Genomic DNA, 23,083 nt, shown 5'->3' with positions numbered 1-23,083 from the left:
TTTTCTCTTCCTTGTTCCACAGTAATGCATTACAAGTGTTTGTATGGGAGTACTGACACTCCCACTTTTACCATGCATCCTTTAGGTGCCTAAAGCAGTGTCCACCTCTGATGGATGGGATCTGCTACAGCTGCACTGATGAGGGATGGGTGATGATGCCAAACACTCTGCTACTGAATCAGAATACCAAAGTGATCAACTTTATGCTGGAAAATGAGACAGAGTTCAATGAACTACAGCACTCCTACTCCTTCAAAAAAGATGTTACTAATACAGCTCAATTTGTAGCTGTGAATATTTGCCTGTTGTTAGGGAAAGCATCACGCCATAGTTCATGCAAGAACTGCTGACTGTTACAGCAGCTGCCAGATAAAACATTCAGTATGACCTTAACTTTAAGTATGAACTTAAAAGAAAATCAGGTCTTTGCACAGAAGATTAGGAGACTTCTTGTGTGTGGTTTCACTTTTTAGGGAGGGGCCCTTATCTCTGAAAACCCATGCATTTGTACTTGCTAAAGTTTTTGCTGCAAAGCCCTTCAGATCCAATGAGCTACCACCAAGTTGGAGCCCGACTTGTCTTTTTTAACATAAAGATAATGCATTTCAAAACAGCAGTGAAAGTTTATTGCATGGTGCACACCATGTCCTATAGTCACATGCTTGCTGGAAACAACACATGTGCTTCTGGAAAGTTGCCAATCCATTTTTCCTGGACAGCATCAATTGGCTAGCAGCCCTTCACCATGGTACCAACCTCTGTGGCATGACTGAGAACAAAGAAGCTGACTAAAAGCTGTTCCCCATTCCCATGTGCAGTTTTTGCAGCCAAAGTCATCAGACAAACCTTGACAAAAGGATGATCGAGAAGCTGGCTGGCCGTCCACCTCATCTTTGGGTCACTCTCCAGGCAGTGGCAAAGGAAGTCTTTCCCTTCTGGGCTCACTTTGTCAGGAATAGGAGGTTTATGACCCATCCCCACTTTATACATGATCTGGAAGTTGTGCTCATATTCATGCCAAGGCCTCTGCAACAGGTGACAGCATTGCTAAGTGCAAGCTATAGTGAGTAACTTGTTACCCACTAGAGCATGTATTTCTGTGCTCCAGAAAATGAAAATCCATCCCAGTCCTTGCAGACATGAGTGTGACAAACTGCTGAGAATAGGACCAGAATTTGCAGAAAAACTGCTAAGAACAGTTTGCTTTTCACCAGCACATGAACCATCCCTACCTTGCCCGTGACCATCTCTATGACAACACAGCCCAGGCTCCAGATATCTGCTGCACGTCCGTGCCCTTCTCCTTTCGCTCTGGTGATAACTTCTGGAGCCATGTATGCTTTGGAACAACACATATGATGCCATCAGTTCATACAGCAGAAGGAACATATACATCAAGTGGCTGACTGGGTAAACCAAATGCTTTTTAAATACCCAATGAATTACTACTCAGGTTTTCTTGCTAAGTTTTGCCATTTGCTGGTTTCTTGTTCTTTGTTGTGTTTTCAGCATAACTGTCTTTCAGTTTGAAAAGTGATACTGAAAATGCTGTTACAGTACATGCTTTCAGTGACTGCCATTTTCTGAAAATCTATTAAGCAGCTGTTTAGTGAAGAGTACAGTTTCAGTAAGGCTGCAGAGAAAAATACTACCCCAGAAAACACATGTTCCAGCATCTCTGTAGTTACAGACAAACATGATTTTAACTCTCACATTATATCATTCACTTATTGTTTTGGCTTCTGGATGTAAAGCACAAAACTAGCTAAGTTAAATCTAGTTTCCCTGAAACACAAGGTTTTACTCCAGACTTCTGGCAGAGGTATCTTCCTTTATGGAAACTAAACAAGTACCTGCCTAGCACAAGCTTCCTCACCTGCAGTCCCCAAGGTACTGTTCACTTCTCCAGGCATTGTCTGGGTATTGTTCTTCAGCTTCACTGAGCAGCCAAAGTCTCCTAGTTTAATCAGTCCAGATGAGGTAAGAAAGATGTTGGCTCCTAAGAAACATAAGGAAACACGGACATACTTGTTTAAACCAGAGCTGAATTGAGGGCTTCTCAATATAGCCTTGGAAGTTGCAATGGATAATAGCTGAATTCACATTTAGATCTTTACCTGTGAATTAAGTGTGGAATATGACAACATTAAAGATGTTTTGGTGGGTTTATGCTAACATGAAGTGTACTGGAAGTTGACAAGTGTTCAAATAAAAAAAAAAACAAAAAAAAAGCAGTATGGCAGGCAAATTAAACAGCTTTCCATACAAGCTCGTTACAAGAAATTACTTCTTCAGGAATTCCAGTGCTTCTCCTTGTGAGCACTAATTCAGAAGAAGCTGCTTCCTGGCAGAAGCCATTGCTATGTCCTTCCCACCAGTATCTCTTCAGTTCTTCTGAGTCAAGACAGATGATATCACACTTGTCAATAAAAACAGTGTGGCCAGCAGGAGTGGGGATTGTTCCACTCTGCTGGGCACTGGTGAGGGCACACCTCAAGTGCTGTGTCCAGCTCTGTGTCCCTCACTACAAGAAGGACATTGAGGTGCTGGAGCGTGTCCAGAGAAGGGCAACAGAGCAGGTGAAGGGTTTGGAGCACAAGTCCTGTGAGGAGAGGCTGAGGGAGCTGGGGGTGTTTAGCCTGGATTAGAGCAGGCTCAGGAGTGACCTTATCACTCCTACAGCTCCTGAAAGGAGGGTGCAGCCAGGTGGGGCAGCCTCTTCTACCAGGCTACCAGGGACAGGATGAGAGCAAATGGCCTCAAGCTGCACCAGGGGAGGTTCAGGTTGGACATCAGGAGGAATTTCTTCACTGAAAGAGTGGTCAGGCATTGAAATAGGCTGCCCAGGGAGGTGGTGGAGTCACCATCCCTGGGAGTGTTCAAGATACAACTGGGCATGGCACTCAGTGCCACGGTTTAGTTGTCTGACATAGTAGTGGTTTGTCCATGGTTGGACTCAATTTTAGAGGTGTTTCCAACCTTAATGGCCTTATGGTCACAGCTGACTTGCAAAACAGAGTTTAGAGCATTTTATTACTTATACTACCAAGTGCCTACTCCTGTTGCACTTTCAGAGTAATGTCTGGAGGAGGATACCATTAAAATTACTTGCTATACTGGCAGCTTACACTAGAACAAACTTCCCTAGCATAGTTAAAAATCTCCAAGGGGAATCTGCAAGTGGCTTCAAGTCAGTTACTCAACAGAACAATACAAAATAAACCAAGTGGTTTTGACAACCTGTTTTCTTTCATTCAACATCCTGCCAAAATATTCGTTTTGACAGCAACAGAAAACAGGTAGAGCAGAAGGAGCCCCTTGTATCAGGCCACATTCTGGACTCTGCAAGTATCACAATGAAAGCACAAGTATCACCTGGCAGAAACAGAGCTTCAGCTGTGGCCTTTCTTGAGGAAAGATGGATAGTATGCACAAAACAAACTGCTCACCTACTCTAGGAGTAGGCAGACAGTGGGGATTTCACTACACACAGCCTCTTCTCATGTCATGCAAAAGTTTCATTCAAAAGTGGCTCATCTCAATAGAACCTTTCAAAGTTTCTCACTTTTGTTCCACCTTGAGCAGTACAGAAATTCTTGGCTGCTCCTCCTTTGTGTTAGTTTTAGCTAATAGCCTTTTCCCATTCACTTGGTTGGGCATCCCCAAGATATTCATAAAGAATACAAAGAATCCTCAAAAAGCTCAAGTCAAAAAAAGGCAGTGCAGGTCAATGATGCCAAAACCCTGCCCATTTCTCAAAGGACTCCCTCTGACTACTCTGACAATAGTTGGTAACTATTTAGTCCCAGAGGTGTTACATAGAACAGCAATTGATGGATGAGCAAAATCACTAACAGAAGTAAATTCCAACCTTTAGTTACAAGTCCTGAAAGAATTAATGTTCAGGGAATACAACTCATCTCCGCATTTTGTGCAATGGTTTTCCACTTCTGGGAGTCAGATGCTTGCACATCCTCCAGAATTCTTTCAATAGATTCTGCAGTTTGCCATCAGTGGGATCTATGTCACCCTGCAATCACAGTGTGTGTAATGGAGTTGGGTAGACCATCCCTCAGCTCCTTGAATGAAAGATCCAGAAAGACACAAAGCAATGCAAGAAAGCTGCTTGATGAGACACTAAGTATGGGCAATGCATTAGGAGAGCAACAGCTTCTTCCTTTGAACTGTCAACTGCTCTTCCAATGTTTCCAAGCAGTTGCTTGTCAAATAGAAAGCAGGTACACTTAGCCTAAAGAAAAAAGCTTAGGAAAAACAGTCCTCACTAGCAAACACTTTTCCAAGGATGTGCTGGAAACCTGTGTCTCCATTCCTCAAGAAAGCAACATGAGAATTTCACAGAAGTTTCCAACTACTACTGTGGGTGGAGCCCGGCAGTGCTGAATTTAGGCTACTGGAATAGTTTAGTTTAATGCAGTTCAAAACCTTCTTCCAAGGTCTTGCAAACTAGAGTTTATACCTTTTAATAAAAACTAATGACAATTTAGCCTAAGTATTGACGTGAAAGCTCCTGTGAGCCCTTTTCCTGAAAGCCCTTGGAACAGTCACATGGAATAAAGCACTGAACCAAAGTTTCAGCAAGAAGCCAGAGACAGCACTTGAAGACTCATGTTGCAGACACTTTCTGTCAGCTTCCACCGCTGTGGTTATCACTGGAGCCTGCCTGTAAACTGCTTGTTCAGAAACCAAGGCCAGGCTGTAGGAGGAGTCTTTAAAAGCAGTAAATGAAACCTGCACAGATGCAGCAGGACCCGTGTAAGAAGAGTGGACAAGAGGTCAGTACTTTGGAGACGCCCGATGCCTTTTTACCCTTGGCAGTTAGCACCACTGGGAATGGAACGGAACTCCCATCCACATGGTTAACAGGCAAAATAAAACCAAAGACCATGAGTGAAATGGCAGAAAGAGACCACTCCCATCTGTTCCTTCCTTCCCCTTACACATGCACTGCCTGAAGCACCACCACTGGATGCACTTGGCAGGAAGTTGCCCAGTTGTGCACAGCCCTCCTGGGCTGGTACACCACAGCTGCTCCTGGGCACGCTGTGAAGAGACGGTGTCAAAAGCCACACTCCTGCTACAGCAGCCAAAACCTAAAGCATTTAAACTCAAGTTTCATGCCCTGTACCTCTGTCAAATCAGCCCCATAGTAAGAACAGTGAAAACTGCACTAGCCCGATAGTCCAAAGGTTTTGGTGGAAATCCTGTGAGTCCATGGAGCAGCACAAAAAGCCCCACTAAAGGCTGTGCTGTAATTCCAGAAAAAGAGGCAGCTCAGAAATTCCACAGCCAGTGCTTAAGCAGTGCAGCAGCCAACTTCATTCAAGAAACAAGCAGGCCAAATGCTACCCTTGGATGAGAAAATCAGCTTCCGCATGCATACTCTCCTTCTCAGTCTCTTAGAGAGCATGACACATGCTCACAGTGTCCTGTTGCAGTTTTCCAGCTCTTGGTGAATGACATTCCTTCCTTTGTGCTCATCAGGAAGACAGGATTGCAGAAGCTTTGAGTTTCACAAGGTTTTGAGCAAACAACAAGGTTACAAGAAGACAATACTACAGCAGCAGTTAGATGAAGACTTTTTTGTATAGAGCATCTCATTCGAGGTTTCTGATTTGGTAAAGTTTCAGATACAATCCTTTTATTTTCTGTATTCATCCAAGGAGTCTTCAAGAACATGCCCTTCTCTCCTGAAGGGACTCCACCAGGCATGGCCTCATTAATTCCTCTCAATTCAGCCCTTCTGAGGTCACACCTTGAGTGCTGTGTCTTGTTTTTAGGCTCTCCAGCACAAGAGGGACAATGACACACTGGAGCAAACCCAGGACAGTGGCGTCAAGATGTTCAGAGGGCTGGTGCACCCAATGGACCAGGAAAGGCTGTGAGATGGGCTTGCTCTGCTTGAAGAAGGGATGCTCAGGGGAGTGTGTGTGCAGGGGATTTACTGCTGTTTAACAGGAGGACAGCAAGACTGTAGAAACAGATTTTTCCCCTCAAAGGCACTCTGTGAAATGGTCATGCAGCAATGGATACAACAGCAACCTCTGCAGATTCCAGGGAGCTATCAGGGAAAAGCTTTTCACAGTGGGGATAGGTCAGTCATTGGAACAGGGCATCTCCATCCCTGGAGATGCCCATATATCTCACCTCAACAATGTCCTGAGCAATCTGATCTGACATTGGATCTGATACTAAGGCTGGCCCTGTTTAGGACAGAGGGCTCAGAGATGTCCACATGTTCCCTCCAGCATTAAACATTCCATCATCCTGCATCACTGACCGGAACAGTTTCCTTACAAAGTGAAACAGTTCTAACCAAGGAAACTGAGCTTAGCCACAGGAATTAAAATTCAATACCCAGAATAGAGATTAAAAAGTCTCCTGCTACAGACCAGCACCACCTGCTTTTCACAATGATGCAGATTAAGCAAAAGCAGTGCAGCCAAATGCAATAAACATCCAACACAGCCCTCGGTCTGCCCTCACCACCACAGGCTGAAAAATGGTTTTGGCAGCTCTATCTTGCTTTGTGTTTTACCCATACAGAGCTGGATGCCATGACAGCATCTGAAAGACAAAGGTGGCTCAACGGGACACTACTAACCAAAAGTCTATTTTTGAGCACAAGGTACTTGCAGACACCAAGTACAGCTGTCTTGCAGGATACAGATAAACAATCGTTGTAAGAATTGCTTATCTGCTGCTAAAAGAAACAGATTGATGGTGATGTTAAACAAACTGGCCATGAGAGATCTAGTGTGATCTGACAGCAAGATTTTCATAGGAAAGTAGTTTTAACAGTCTGAATGTCACTCTTCCCTATCAGAAAATTAAGAGTACCAGTCTACCCAAGAGATAAAATTAAGATTAGAGTGTTCTTTACTGCTGTTATCCTGAAAACTTGGGGATGCAATGTCAGCATAAAGGAAGTCAATGAGCAAAAGACTTCCAATGCATCAAGTAACCTTTATAAAAATACCCTCTGTGGTCTGTCTTTATATTCTGCCATGGAGCTTCAGGAAGGTCTACACACAGAAGTGCCTGCAGTGACCCTCTGTTATTCTCAAGAAACACTCTAACATTTGACATAAGGAACCTGTTGCAACAGAAATGCTCTCAGGTAACACAACATTACAGCTCTGTTAATCAGCTTTTCTCACTCCATGTGTTTCCCTGAAGAGCAGAAGACCTATTTGGAAATATATCCAGATATCAGCAATGACACTGAGCAGCACAAAAGAAATCCCTTCAGCCAGCTTTGGATTTTGATCACAACGAGCTTCCAGGAGAGCATAATCCAGCTAAGCAGAACCTGGACAAGGAATGATCAAGAAAAGGGCAAGGAGAGAACTGTGAAAAGCACAAAGGGAAATCCACAACTGGAGAGAAACCTTTGGTGAGGAAGGAGAACCAGAAAAGGTAAGATTGCTGGGGAATGGGAGTGAGGGAAAGTGTTTTCTAGAAAAAAAAAGCCAAAACTGACTCAAGAGTGGCCTACCTGGGTGGAAGGCCTCTGGATCGTAGATAGTTCTTTTCCCAAATGAGAAGCACGAGGCCAAAGGACCAAGAGCAACTGGGAAGCTCCTACACTGCTGCGGTGATTCAAAACCCTGTGAGCAAGAGGGACATAGAAACCCAGCATCGTTGGGTTGCACTGCCTTGGCACAAAATGAGCATTCACAGGGCACACATATCGTGTGCATTGCTTCCCCTACCTTCGCCTAAGTCTCCTGCCACCGGTGAGCCAAATATGCCAGACTAACAAAACCAAGATAACCAGACATGGAGGATGTTGTTGGAAGGCGCAGAAAAAGAAAAATGAACCTGAAATGAGGACTGACACTGGGTATCTTAAATGCCAAGCCCAACCCCCCTTTGGTTACTGCAGTTTCTGTCTGCTAATTACGTACGCAAATGCTGACAGCCAGGCACGAGAAGATAAATGTATGGAAAAAACACTAGATAAAGGGATATCCTAAAATCACTTAAGTGCTTTTAACAACAGTTTTGTTACGAAGTTTAATCAGCCATTCATCTGAAATTCCAAAACTCTTTGGTAAAATGGAATCACAAGGAAAAGTTCTGATGCATAACTCTAGCACTGTACACTGCCTGTCAGCTCCAGAAAACGCCACTTATTTGCACAGACAAGAAGGAACACAGCATTACATAACTCAGTACATTAGTGCTAAAACTGCAAGGACTAATAACTGAGTTTAGATAAATCCCCAATAATCTTAACAACCTCTAAAAAAACTATATAAATCATGGGCAAAATTTATGAGTTTGAAATGACAATTGTGAATGTTTTTTACAATCTACATGTAAAAGAAAAAGCATGAAACTATCCAATGGCTTGTAAACTGAAAACTTAATAGAAGGCTTTATGCAAATAATGGCTGCATAGAAACTGCACATTAAATATGCAAATACATGCCCCAATCCTTCCCCCTGCTCTCATCTACCACACTGAAACAACAACATTACCTTTTTGGTCAACATTACCTTTAATGTCTCGATGAACAATACCATGTTCATGCAGCACATTGATAGCAACGGTGATCTGCTTTGTGTACAGCCTAATGACATGCTCCTGAAGGCCCAGTTTGGATACCTCCTCCAGAGTGCCCTCATCACAGTACTCCATGAAGATGTACATTTCTTCCTGTTTTGGGAAACAAACCAGATTTCATTTGGTATAATTTCTTTATACTTTAAGCACTGAATTAAGATACAGTTTTCCCTACATCCTTCACTGTTCATGAAATAAAGTATCATGTAATGTCTTCATGAAAGTATCACTTACCATGAAATATCTAATATTCTATTGCACAGCTATGGAAACTCTCTGCTACATGCCTAGCTGCATCATTTGTACATAACTGAGACTATCTGGTGGTATAAAAATACAGTGCTTTGGCATCAGGCAAATGACAGACACTTTGGAAACCCTGCAGGTGTATTTCACAGGAATTTATAGAGATTCTTTCTTATTTAGAGAAGGGGGTGGAAAAGGGCACAAAATTTATGTTTTGGGCTTGTTTTTTAATCCCTTTGCTCTGTCTCAGTTCCTGCATCATCATGTGTTGACTGCTTGAAATGGGCAAGTTTTTTTGTTCTTTGCTGTGGCTTGAACAAGCATGCCAACTCTAACTCACTTTAAGGAAAAAATTAGGTTTCTGCTCCCACTCTGTCTCCAAGCCCATCTGATTTCAAACAGACTGAATTAATATAAAAAGATGGCAAAGATACCAAAGACATTTAGAATCTAGTCCAAGAAACCAATGACCCAGTGGCACAGACACCCAAATTTGTGTCTCAAATAGAGAACTGCTGCAGAAAGCAGCCTATGTCCCCTTCTAAACCAACAATGGGTCACCAAAACAACTTTTTCCATATTGAGCAAACCAGTCAAATCCAAGCAGCACTTTCCAGCAAGACATGAGGACTTGAGACTCACAAGTGGGAAGAGCATGTGGAAAGCAGATAGTAGTAAGAAGTTGGGTATCCCAGCACACAACTCTGGAATCCAACTCCACAGAAAAATACACTTCATTAGTTCTGCTGCTCAAGCATGAAAACTTGCTTTTTCCTTTTGAAGAGATGCTAGCCAAATTCCAACACTTGGCTGGAATCAATATTTAAATGCCAGCAGAAGATTTTTCCAGGAATCAACATGATACAATACAAGTACAATACAACCTTTGCTGCTAACAGGGACGGGTTTTAGGCTGTCTAGTCTTTATCTACATACAGGAGCTACCATACCATATATGGTTAAACTTGCTTTTAGACCAGTTCAGAGGAGCAGCATAGAATAGTTCCAGCATTACTCACTCTATTCACTTATTTTAAGCCTCCTCTGTTTATGTACCAGTTCCAAAAAGTCTCTCCTAACTATGTTTCAGAGACCTCAATATCCAGAGGAATAAAGACACACTGCTATTCACAGAGATAACCAGACAAGATTAACTAGAATGTTCTCATGTAAAAACCTCCAATAATACAAAGCTTCTTAAAATTTTCTCTCTGCCTTGTAAAAAAAGCCCCAATAATTTATGTTTTCTTACCCTGTGGAGCTCCACACCAAAATAACGAACCAGATTAGGGTGTTTGATGCCTTCAAAAATCTTCAGCTCATCAGCTGTTTCTTTGATGGTTTTGTGATCATTAGGTTGAAATCTTATCTGCAAGAAAGATTTGTCATTGTTTTGATGCTATTTCAAATTAATAAGGAACAAAAAAGCAAACAACCTATCCTAAACTCAAACACAACAAAAAGCTTTTGTTATTGTTGTTAAATACCACTTCACACAAAAAGCCCCAAATTACCCCTTTCCATCCCCAAACTGAAACAAATATAAAGCACACTGAGCTATTTCTGGAAAATTACCTACAACTATGATGACTTAGAAACTTTATAAGAGCAAAATTATGTTACTTAAATGTGCCAATACACTCGTGTGCACATATGTATTTCTTCTGTGCTTGCCTTCTAGCTTAAGTGTGGTAGACAGACACAATACAAGAAAATCTGAAAGCAATGTCACAGAGAGCTATCATTCAACAAAGGTTTTTTGCCAGGTACTTCATCACCAGAGAGTCTAAGTGATCTCTTTGAGGGGTTTATCCACTGAGAACAGGGCAGCTGCAAGAAACAAGTTTTCATTATTTCTCTTATACTGTGATGGACTATTCAGTGAGGAAAAACATTATCAGGTGCTCTGAAATATGATCTAAAGCTTCTAACTGTGCAAAGATAAGCAAGATGAATTGCAATTTATGGAAGATGCTACTTTTACCACATTGTTAAAAACAGAAGCTTCATTAACTGAGTGCAGGACAACTGCTAAAGAAATAAATGCACATAATTGCACTGAAGGAAATATTGCCCTCAGCTGCTAGGATGTTATGATTGCTACATTCTGTGTAACAATTCCAGGGTACAGTTTGTACTCAAGCAGTGGTATAATTAAATACATGAAGATTACAAAAAGGTGTCAAATGATATTCAAGTATTTTACATATTCCCTAATGCATAGTTGCAATACTATGTATTTGTAGTAAAGCTTGTCCACTATAATCTGAAGTCATTTTAATGACACTGTGGATGAGGTAATACAACCACAGTGTCATTGGTGCAAGGGCAGAGGAATGCAGTGTCCTTAACCAGTTAAAAAAAAAAAAAAATCTAACTTTCCCCAAATTATTCTTAAAGAAATCCAGAAAAGCCTTTTATTTGGAAGTTGCAAACAGTTTTCATTCAAGCCTAGTTGTTGGAGAATTCTGCTCAGAAATGGCCTTAAAGGCAGCTGTGAGTAGCAAATTCTCACAGCCTGTTTCTGTAAACAGCTAAGTTCTCAAGCCTGTCTTCAATAACATGGAGGCCTTGAGAACTTTCATAACAGGGTGAGAAAATAAATCTTGGTTTCAATAACAAACCACAGGTATTGAAAACAAAAGGAGGGGTTAGTGTTTGCTCTGTAGCCTATCGGGAGCTCGAGTTTTGCAATATGTATGAGCCTAATTAACACAGTTATAAAAACCTGCATTTTGGATCAATAAAATGGAGCTCGATGCTGATCAACAAAGATGGGTTGTCTCCCTTCACTTCAATACCTAGTGAAACAAACATTTCTCAAAGATCTATTTATGAGCTTACTTCAGCTTCTGCTAAAGAGCACACACATGTTGATCTGTAAAGAGCACCTGCACCTAGAAAGCAACTTTGAATTACAGAAACAGAGTGCAGCTGATGGGGAGGAAAAATGTTATTTCATCAGGAGAAAAAAAAAAACAGCAACAAAATCTCAAGTGTTGGTATTAGTCAGTGACAAGAGTATGGTACAAGAAGTTAACCACAAGCCCAGTCATGCTTTTCCACACCTTGGAGGTGACACACATATTGTGTGTGTGTGTGTGTGTGTGTGTGTGTGTGTGTGTGTGTGTAAGCAGTGGCTCATGAAATGTAACTGCTGCAACATCCAGTGGTTGCCACAGTAACTGCTGTGAACCCTTAATGTTTGCAGTTGTCTAAAGATGTAGAAATGCATTAAAATGAAACAATAATTTAAAAGAAAAACAACCACAAGGTGTTGTAGGGGAAACAGATCTCCATGCCTACACAGCTTTACTTACTTCTATCCTGAAAACTAGACTTTCTGTACCCACAGGTTAGTCAGCAGTTTTGTGACTCAACCTAGCTCACACTATGGGAGAAGCTGAAAAACATCTGATGTCACACTTCCTATCTATTGCTCTAAGGAATGAAGAAAAAAGTAATAAAAGATGAGAGGAAACAGTGCAAAGTAAAATATAAATTTGTGTAGAGTCTTCACTAATCTTTCAAAATTATTTAAAATCTCTCAATGGAAGTTCACATATATTAAGGATTCGTTTAAATTCACAAAGTATCCTATGAGATCAGTAAAAAAAAAAAATTATCCATTTTACATATGTTTAAATTAAAAGTTATAAACTGAAAAGCAACTTGAGGAAAAGGTGCTAACAGCAGCTGTGGCTACATGAAGAAACAATTTGTCTTCCCATCCTTTCCCCGTTAGCTAACAGCAGTGTGCAGAAACCCTCGATGCCTCCTACATCACCCACATTTGGTTTAGGAAAAAAACAAGGGCAGCAGTGATTCTTGTATTCACAGTACTCACTTCCTTCATAGCCATCAGCTCTCCAGTGTCAACACTGATGCAAGTATAGACCTTCCCATACTGGCCTTCACCTGCAAAGTCAGGGTAAGGAAAATTCAGTACATTGCCTTCAACAAGCAACAGGTACACCAACTGCAATGAGGAAACATCACTGCTTTTCATCTTTTTTTTAATTTACTACTCCAAGTAGATTTTAACTGCAACAATACCACACTCATAGCCCTGAATTCAAGCTGAATGAAAGTAAAAACATTAATCAACTAACCTGAAAGAAAACTTCTCAAGAACAAGTATTTTCTCCAAAAATCCCAAACCAGAGAGTAAAATATGATCATACAAGGGAAACAATAAAATTGGTGAATTAAATCTCAGAGTTCCAACTAATTTCCATTTATATTTCTGGTGATTCCAAATGTAGAACTTGAACATTTTATAGGTTTAAACACACACAGGTAACACAAGATCATACCTAAGTAATAGTCCTAACCAAGTCCTTCTTGTTTCCTGTTATTTGACCAATAAAACGTCAGTGACCTTCTACATTAAGAAAATCCTACCCACAACAGTATTTTGTACTTTAACATTTTGATTTCAATAAAGCTGACAATACCTATGCAGAGACCTAAGATTTTTAAACACAGTCTTTGATTTCCCTCAAAAATATGAAGTTTGGTATTTTAACTAGATAAATGGAAGTATCAAGAACATACCAATTTTGTTTCCTCTCTGCCACTTGAAAGTCACTTTTCTCAAACCCACGTGCATAACATTATCATAAGATTTCGGTGTGTCACAAACTTGGCCAATGATGTTCTTCCTTCTCATCTCTCTGTATCTCCTTTCTTCAAATAACTGAACAGACTTTTGAACAGCTTCCATCGGGGCTTGCTTGGAGGCAGTGTCTAAAAAGAGTGATGAACAATTTCCTTGATTAAGAAATATTCACCATTATATTCTGTTATCTTTTGATATCACATGAAATACCCAGAGTTAAAAGAACACTATTTAGTGAGTTTAATTAAGATGTAGGAAAAGAATAAGACATTTTAACAATCACATATGAAACTATCACTTATGAATCACATACGAAACTAAGGTAAAATGAGAACAACTGTACTTTCCTAATCATCTCTTACTTGATTCAAAGAAATCACATTTATGAAACGCAACACACTTGTTTGCATTTGACCTGTAACTAACCTCTGATAGGGGAAATATGCTAGGGTCATAAAAGCACTAAGGAAAGAAGGATAGGTAAGGTTTTGTTCTTCAGACATAAGAGAGGTTTCTTGAAAGAGCCATGACATCTGTTATTTCAAAGATTTAGATGTATTAGAAACTCCAGCTCTCAAGTCTTATTATGAAACGGCATACTAGTGAGTGAGACCAAAGAGATCTCAGGGCAGTGTTAAGTTCATACCCTCCTAGTAAAGCACAAAAATGATACATCTGTCACTGCTGACACCAGTAGTCTAACCTGTTCCTGGCAGTCTCCAGAGGATGGAGATGATACTCCCAAACAATATATTCTACTCCCCTACCCACAGTTAATACTAGTTCTGCTATACCAAATATGCCTTGCTGTAGTTTTCAATCAAAATATTTGTCTTATTCACAGTGGACAGTAAAACCAGTTCTCATTACAGTAGTCTTCTAGAAAATTTCAAATTTTCCTTCATTCTTCTTTTTCAGTTTAAACAAACTGAAATTCATTCAATATTTATGTTCTGACTTCTAGATTTTAGAGTAAGAACTAGTAATTCTTCCTGTGTTCTGTGTAAGACACATAAGGAGACCAGTTTCCAACGTGACAGAAACGTTTTTCTCATGTTTCCTGGGGTTCTACCCTCACATTTATGTTTGCCACAACATATGCAAACAAGCTTCGTGTATCGACCCCTACAGTACAGGAGTGTCTGAAGTGATCAACTTACTTTCGGTTTCATGAAAATCAGTAATAAGACAGAGAGAAAGGAGACTCCCACAATAGCCTTAAATTTAGGAGACAGTGTGGGATCACACACTATTAGACATCCAAAATAGGAAAATCCCACACTGGGAAGAGATATTGGGAAGTGAGAAAGTGTTTCCTACTGTCATAACTGGGCACTGAATAGGGACTGCAAACTTCTGCAATTTCTATATAGTAATAAATGAACACAGTTTTGTAGAACACTGGTACTACCTTTCAGAAACTGAAAAGAATTAACTTTTATAAAGTTTAATTACTCCTACCTTGTGACTTTGTTAGCAATATCCCATACCTGCAATCAGGTTTTTTTTTTTTTCCTCCTTCTTATGTATAAAGCTGTGAAAGCCTCTTCACAATCCACAATAAAATCCAACCTTTCAGTAGAGCACTGGTCTAACAGACATTGCATTACAGGGATTCCTAAACACCTACCTTTGGTCTGGTTGATCAACGTTCTGAGCTCCCAACTCCGCCGGGATGAACCACTGGAATCTCCTTTTGGATACAATGGCTCTAGAGAAATAACAGTGTGAGCACAAAAGTAGCTTTACCTCATATTAAAGATAATGCCATTATTTTCAGCAGAAGCTGAAAATTAGTCCTACATATAGGACTAATAACCCTTCATGTATAGCAATGCATGCTCTTGAAATCAAACTGACTTCTCTTCAGAAAACAAATTTCAAACAGAATTTCATTTGTATAGAAACAGAGATCTCCTTCCACAACTTAGAGAAGCACTTCAAGCCAGGGCACTCAGAATCAAACGTGCAACATATCTGTAGGAAAACAATTTTCTAAGGTTCCTTACAATAACATTTGTATTCATTCCAACCTAAGCTACCTTCCTTTTCATATATATACCAAAAAAAAAGGAATAAGCATGAGGCAGACAGTATTTTCAACATTTGCTTAAAAACTAACAAAGATGAAAAAAATCTCCCACATCTTTTAATATAATTTTTAAGGCATTTCTCTGTATGAAATCCAGCGTGGATGACCACAATATCAACTCTATTTTGCTTCAGATTTTGTACTTCCTTTCAATTTGCACAATCAATCTTTCAATGTACTTGTTGCAATAAATACCACATATTCAGGGGCTAGGAAAACCTGACAGAGAAGCCCTGATCAGGACATCAAGTCACACATCCTGACCCTTCTTCCAGGATTCAAACAACAGCAAGTATTTGTAATACTGCAGAAAAGAACTGGACAGAAAACACTTCACTGTCCTGATGGATCCAGTTCAAACCTCATTAACAGTGTTTTGAAATTTACTATCAAATGGGGTATATAATTCAGAAATCATATTACTAATTTAATTTTGAACATTGGAACTCTGTAAAGCATCAGGAAATCCCTTTAGATACAATTCAGAAACAATATGAATGGCAAGAGAATAATGGATATATCGAGAACAAAAGGATTTCCTCTGACCATATAAGCCCACAAGTTAAAAATCTAAGATTTCTGAATGCGATGAGGTGAAAAAAATTTTTAGAAAGGGTAAGAGCTGGGAACAGAGAGAAATATGTTAATGACATAAAGCATCTGCACATGTAGGTCACAATTTGTTACTGTGACAATCACCTTCTCGCTCTTCAGTGGGACTGGAGTGACGACTAAGGGATCTGAACTGCAACTCAGCTGCTATTGAAGCAAGTCGATCATTTTCAGGGACACTGGAACCCCTGTTAAAAAGAGTCATCATACTAATTAACATGTCATTAGTGTTTATTTAATGCAATGCTAATTTAACTGCAGTTTTTAAGAGATGGAACCTCTGAAGCCTAGGATATGAACCATGAAAGCAACATGAAAGAAAAACTGATGCCAAAAGGTAAAAAGAAAACCCTCTCTATGGTTTTTCCCTCAAATGAAGACTTTTTAGATTATTTTAGTTATGCTGCTCTATGAAAAAGCCCTAAGCTTCCAAAGCATAAACTTCAAACTGTTTTTTGCCTGTAGCAACAGAATCCATTTTCATGACTTGTAACCTACAACTAAGAACAGCTGCTGCAGGATGCAGCTTGTGCCAGGGGTGGATATCCAATCAGAAGTGATTCAGCTGGGTGATAATGTGAGCCACATCATCAGATTAAATGTAGTAACTGATTCAAATGTGCCTCGTGCACTGCAAGTACAGTCATAGTCCACAGTCATCAAGTCAGAACCAATGGAAAGAAACATAAGCTGGCTGACAGGAAGGACACTGTTAAATGACAGAAGCCTGATCACTTAGAGGCCCCAGTTCTTCCAAACAGCACAGAGTGGAATCAGATGCCTCAGAGTAAAAACCAGATGAACAAGAAGGCTGAACAGAAAGGAAAACAATATTAAGAGAAACAAGACTTTAATTCTTAGGTCTTCAGCTACCTTCCTCCAGCCCCAGACAAAAATTAGTTCACTCATTTTAGAGCCATAAATTCTTTGCAGAAGTCTCTCTACCCTTTTGGAAAAGGTTCCCCTTCAATTTTTAAAGTTTGATGGGGAAGAATTGTGACTGATGTCTCCCTAAACATACTATGTTAGAGGTATGAGCTAAACGTTACTGAAAAGTGGACAACATTGTTAAATCTTTCACTGAAAGCTAACAACTACAAAAAGATGAAAGATACTTTGCATGACAAGGTCCACACATACCTATGAGAGGACTACCAGTCCTATGGTTGTTTCCAAATTGTATCTGAGTATTATCTAAAAATAGTTTAAAAAAAACCAAAAATAACAGAAAAACACTGCTTCAACCTTGAGAACAGAAGTCAAAACCACAGACAAACTATTCCCATGCAAATGTTCTCCATACAATGTTTGTTTGCTTTGCACTTCCTTCTTCTGCCCAACCAGATATTATAAGTTTGAGCAGGAACTGAAACTAAACTAGTGAAAATCCTCATTATTCTTCAGGAAGTTGAGGTATTAATGAGAAAGAAGGCTAAGGTGGTTCTCAGCATATACACAGCACTGACTCCTGATGCATAAAATGCTTAAAAACAAGCAAAGCTACATTAGTTCTAAAATGAAGCAGAAGCTGAACAGGCCTAAGCACCACAGCTTCGAATGCAGGTGCCTAAACCCCATTTCAGGCCCATCTTAGGCACCCACACCTTTTATTGATCCAGAAAGTCTGTATGCATATTATTAGGCAAAAATTATAGTAAAAGAGAAGAATGCTAGATAATTTTTGGCTCCAGCCCTGGATAAATAACAAAATGATGAATAATAACCACAGTTAGCTCAAAAACTGACCATCTAAAAAGATTATAAACATAAACCTACCATAAATGTATAAATACCAGAAAGTTCAATGTCAACAACCAGGTATTAGTGCTTTGGATTTTAATTTCTAGTTCTACTATAATATTGGTTTTTGTTTAAAAAAAACTTCACAAGAATTATGGTGGCATTTGTGCACTATGCACTGCCTAGTACAATTGATTTACCAAGTTCCTACATTCAACTTTTCACAGATATTTAATGCTTATAATCATGTCTTAACTGTCTAAAGAGTTTCTGGAAAGTGTCCAAAGCTTCTGTCTTTGTGCTATTTCAGCACTGGACTCCACACTTTACCAAACCACAAAACATTTCGTTGATCCAAAAGATTCCATTTCTCTTTTGGAGCACAAATAAACAAAATTCATAATTAAGACCACAATGCATCAAAGTTTGCAACTTTCTTTTAACTATACTAAAACAAAACAAAAAAAAACTGTAGAAATATATTACATTGCAGTATTTTGCTTTCTTCAATAAACAGAACCCCAAAAAAAAACCCAGCAGCCTTCAGAACTCTGTCTCTGCTTTCATAAATTTTTTCTTCAAATGATTCCTAGCTCATACAGAGTATTAAACGCTACTTAAAAATCTAGAACAGTGCGTTAAAAAAACAAGATTATGGGATATTTTATGAAAAACCCTCAGAAAAATGGTTTCAGAAAAAACGCTGAGAACTCTAGGAAAAATACAAGTCTTTGAAAAACACTAATTACCCATCCCACTGTCGGCTTATAAAGCTGCCAGAACCTCTTAGTGAATATTTTCTAGCATGTTACTTACTTGAAAGGGCTATTCCAATGCTGCAGACTACTGCCTACTCTGTCTTTCTCATGAGGGGGCTTAAAACAGAAGCATAAAGGATAAATAATGTCTATGTCTGAATGGCAAAAATTTCAAGACTTTGAACCAAAAAAAAAGGCCTAGATTCATAAGCTATACATCTGGAGGCTACTGTAAAAGGTGCAAGGCACATCTTGCAATAAAAATAAAAATCTTGCTGAACAGATTGTATATAAACTGTTTTATTTACTTCCCTTTTAACAGCTTAATGCATGCCTGTGCGATGCATCTGATAACAAATCAAACTATGATGGTCTGCTGGCTCACAACCAGAAATTATTACAAAACAATTCATAATCAAGTTATATCCAAGTTTGCTTTGGCCACTATCAATCTATTGTTCCTTCATCACCTCTTTTTTTCTCTACCAGCTTTGTGATGTAGTTAGATGTGTGTATCCATTCATATGAATTTCTATCCCAAAGCACTTTCAGTAATCTGCAGTAGAAATAAGAATCTAAAAACCTATTTTTAAACCCTAAGATAACATCACTGTGTTAAGAGGAGGCTTTTCACAGTCAAGGGTGCACGGGAAAACAAAGGTAAATAAAGTTGGGAGATATGTCAGTGGTCTGACTTGTAATATGAGAAGAAATACCAACAGTCTGAAATTATAGCAGCCAAATGAAACATCAAAAAACAAGAAAGAAACTAACATAGGTCTGTCAAAAAAATGTAGCAACAGAATCAAAAGAATATTGTGATGATACAGAAGTAATATTCTGTTACTTATAGAAAAGTAATTTCTATAATATCCTGATACAAGAATAGTTTCTTTCATATTAAGTTTATTCTGCACCATCCTATGAAACCAAAGGAGTAGCAGGAAATTATTTTTAAAAATCCTCATGGTGTTTAATTTTGCACTACACAATGTTTCAAAATACTTCTATGATTCTAAGTGTTAGTTATCAGTACTATTTACTAAAGTTATACCAATGAACTGACTGGCATATATTCATTGCACGGACATTTTACTGAGCAAATCTGTAATCTACCTCAGAACTGCATGCTTTAACTACCACATGTTCAGGCTTTTTGAATCTTTTTGAATGCAAGTGGTCTCATCATCGATTTCCGACACGTGACTTTGCCCAAGTGGAACATGAATGAAGGAGGCAGTGGAAGAGACGATGGAGGGAAGGTGCAAAGGATCTATTAGGATGCATGTGGGAGCAGTTATGTGGGTGATGCAGGGAGGATGAGTGTGCTACAGCATGGAGTGCAGCTACCTGGTCTCATTGGCACTGCTGAGAGCTTTGGGCTGGGCTGAGTCGCTGCCCACGGGGGCGGGGCGACTCACAGCAACACTGCCATGGCTCCGCGCATCGCAAGGGACGCTCCGCGTGCTGTGGCAAGAAGAAAAACTTCAGGAAATAGTTAAAAAATGAATGTATGGAGCTGAAAGTTTGTTTTAGAAACAAAATATTGAAGTGCGTATAATGATGCCTGATTTCAGTAGTTTTTCAATTGCATAAAGATTTTTATGTGGAATAGCTCTGGGTCTCGAAAGATTGTGGCTGCCAATGTATACAATAATAACAATCCTCAAAATAAAAATCTTCTAATCTTTAGAATACTACTAGTTTCTGCCAAAGCTAAGTGGCTTCTGAAAAAAAAGTCAATTGTAGAGTTTCTCACTGTCATCATGTTCTTGGAAAATAGGGCCCTCTGTGTAAAATAAGGCATGGTGATGTTTATTTCGACATTTTTTAAAACTGTTTTTGCAATAATTCTCATGTCAACTATTTCAAAGGCAGGAGAAAAGATCCACTGTTTTAAGCATATTCACAGTGGGTTGGTAATGATGCAGAAATGCCACCATATCTCAGAATGCTATATTTTTATGTTCCATGTATGTAAATTCCAGAAAGCACTGCCACAGGAACTTGAGCAGGCATTCAAAGTGTGGAAGGAAATAAAAGTATTGTTGATGAGCAGTTTTCACTGAATTAAAGCTCTTTACGTTGAAACACTGGTTTCAGGAAAGATAAAGGGGATAAGAATGACTTCAAAGTGAGAACCCATGCACCAACAGAAAGGGGGGTGGCCAAGCAGCAAGAAAAGGAAACTTGTATTGTCCTTAAAAGCACATCAATAAATTCTGGACCACATATATGCTGATTTTTTCTATCTGCTTTGCCCCCAAAGGGAAAGAAAAGGTATTCCACTTACTGACATTCAGCATAGCCAAGAGAGGATAAAACAGTTTAAAATGCTGTACTAATGCTCAATACCTGAAGCCTTCAGGTGTGGGGATGATGAGATGAGGGTTTGGTGGATCACTATGGCACCGAGGCACTTTTACAGGACGGGGACTGTTTCGATGAACAGCTGCAAACATAAAAACAGATCACGTTTACTCAGATGCCAGAAAAACTCTCTTAAGGGCCATTTCAAGACACAAAATTAAAACAAATTCCTATTTACAGAGTTAAGTGTGAACATATTTTCTTATCCTTTGATAAAAATACATATTATTCCAACTTTGAATAAATCAATCATAGGTATTAATACTTTTCATATTTTTGTATTACTTAACTCATCCATAAAATAATGAAAATTCTACAGATCACCAAAAACTAGCAATTAGAAAATGTGTACATACTTCATAAAAACTTCATTGATTCTACTTCACAAATTAATCTTATTGCAAAATAAATATTAACCAAATAATAATTAGCAAAGAGCAATATTATGTTCCTTTCCATAAGAATTAAGCTTCCTCAGACAATAATATAAAGCAAATTAGGCTGTGGAAAAAACCCACATATGATAGTTTTATCCAAACTAATGCCCCTTTGACAGTGTGCCTCAAGGAAGTGGTACGAATGGACAGTACAAAACCCAAATGGGTAGTCACTATTTTTATGCCTAACTAATTCAGTGCCTCCAAGAGCAGTCTTCACCATCTGCCCCAACTCCTCCTTAAATAATAAGAAAAATACTGTGGCAGTCACATCTCAAGACAGCTGGTTGCCCACCAAACCATGACTCAGTACTTTGTGCCGGGCCAGGTTCCTCTCAGGGAGCTACATTTCTGCCTTGTTTGCACTACTAGGGCAAGCAAAGATGGCAGAGCTGGATGTTGGTTGTCCCGCTGTAACTGGCAAATACACCAGCAGGAGACCCAGAAGGCAGCTCCTGCCCCACCCAGGTACACATCAGCTGTTTCACAAAGCAAAAAGACAGGATAAAACACCAGGAGATACACAGCTATGTGTCTAGAGGCAGCAACATGAACACAACTGGATTCTCAGCTTTGGGAAAAGGAGTAAAGACCACAGAGGGTTTAAGTCCTTCAAAGTGGTAAGCAAATATAACTAGGAAGTCTTCTTTTTCTTCTAATCAGGAGATAGGAGTGGGTATCTGCAGTATCTGCAGCCAGGATACAGTCTATGTTAAATTTCACATGTATTAAAGTTTCAGACTGGTGTTGAAGTCTGCACCATTTATCTGTGTCACCTCCTCCCCATGTCTCTGAGACAAAAGCTGTCAAGCAATTTAGTTTGTGTGATCTGCAGTAACATTTATAAGAGTTTCAATAATTTGGGATCATCATGCTGGTGATCTACCTAAAACAGGCCTCCCTCTCAACAGCACTACTGAATGTGAATGTACAGGCTTTAAATCACTGTACAGAATTTAGCTAAATTTGATTGTAGACTATGCTTCTTTGACTGACTTTCACTGCAAAAGGTTTGTCAGCTATAAGATTTTCTCATCAAAATGATATCAAAACAAGGTTTCCTGAAAAACTAGAAAACCTCCTCTGCTGGGGGCGGATTACCTTCCCCTCAAGTCTTTTATCATCAAACCCACCCAAGACGTGGGCACCAGGAGAAAGATATAAAAGATGACAAAGTATTTTGAAAAGTAAACGAGTCAACAGAGTTGAGAAGAGAAAGACAGAAATAGTGCTGAGAAAGAGACGGGTAAAAGGCACACACAACAGGCAAAACATTATTTTCTCAAGATGCATCATCAAATATGTTGATTTCACTCTAATGATATCAACACATATCTATAAAAATGTATTTTACATTATGCCATATTTTATAGCAGAGAACTGTTTTGCACAACTCCCATGTATAATGTATATCATGTGTACTTGACAATATAAAATCCATTAGAAGCAAAAACATCTGCAGTGCCAAAGTGTAAATAACTGCAGCATCACAATGAAAGCTTGGGAGAGGGAGCTGTAACTGCCTTCTTAAAGTTAAAATCATTTCTTTACCCAAGCTTTAAACAACACAGCCCCTTCCTATAAGATCTGCAGGACTTCACAGGAAGGATAAAATGA

The 23,083-nt window shown here is 39.3% G+C and overlaps 1 protein-coding gene across 1 annotated transcript in view; it reads right to left on the bottom strand.

Moving 5' to 3' along the window:
* Positions 1–23,083, bottom strand: part of MAP3K4 (mitogen-activated protein kinase kinase kinase 4) — a 63,201-nt gene that overhangs the window by 649 nt on the left and 39,469 nt on the right. Inside the window, exons 16-26 of the mRNA XM_058801013.1 lie at positions 21,015–21,111; positions 20,010–20,126; positions 16,249–16,349; positions 15,088–15,168; positions 13,394–13,585; positions 12,684–12,754; positions 10,089–10,205; positions 8,524–8,683; positions 1,877–1,999; positions 1,233–1,339; positions 847–1,026 (exon numbers count right to left, since the gene is read on the bottom strand). Of these exons, the coding sequence (XP_058656996.1) occupies positions 847–1,026; positions 1,233–1,339; positions 1,877–1,999; positions 8,524–8,683; positions 10,089–10,205; positions 12,684–12,754; positions 13,394–13,585; positions 15,088–15,168; positions 16,249–16,349; positions 20,010–20,126; positions 21,015–21,111 (1,346 nt within the window). The remainder of the gene's footprint in view (positions 1–846; positions 1,027–1,232; positions 1,340–1,876; positions 2,000–8,523; positions 8,684–10,088; positions 10,206–12,683; positions 12,755–13,393; positions 13,586–15,087; positions 15,169–16,248; positions 16,350–20,009; positions 20,127–21,014; positions 21,112–23,083) is intronic.

Source organism: Ammospiza caudacuta, chromosome 3 (genome assembly GCF_027887145.1).
Source record: "Ammospiza caudacuta isolate bAmmCau1 chromosome 3, bAmmCau1.pri, whole genome shotgun sequence".
NCBI lineage: Eukaryota > Metazoa > Chordata > Aves > Passeriformes > Passerellidae > Ammospiza > Ammospiza caudacuta.
Note: the sequence above shows the minus strand (reverse complement) of the source record. Positions and strands in the feature narration are given on the sequence as shown.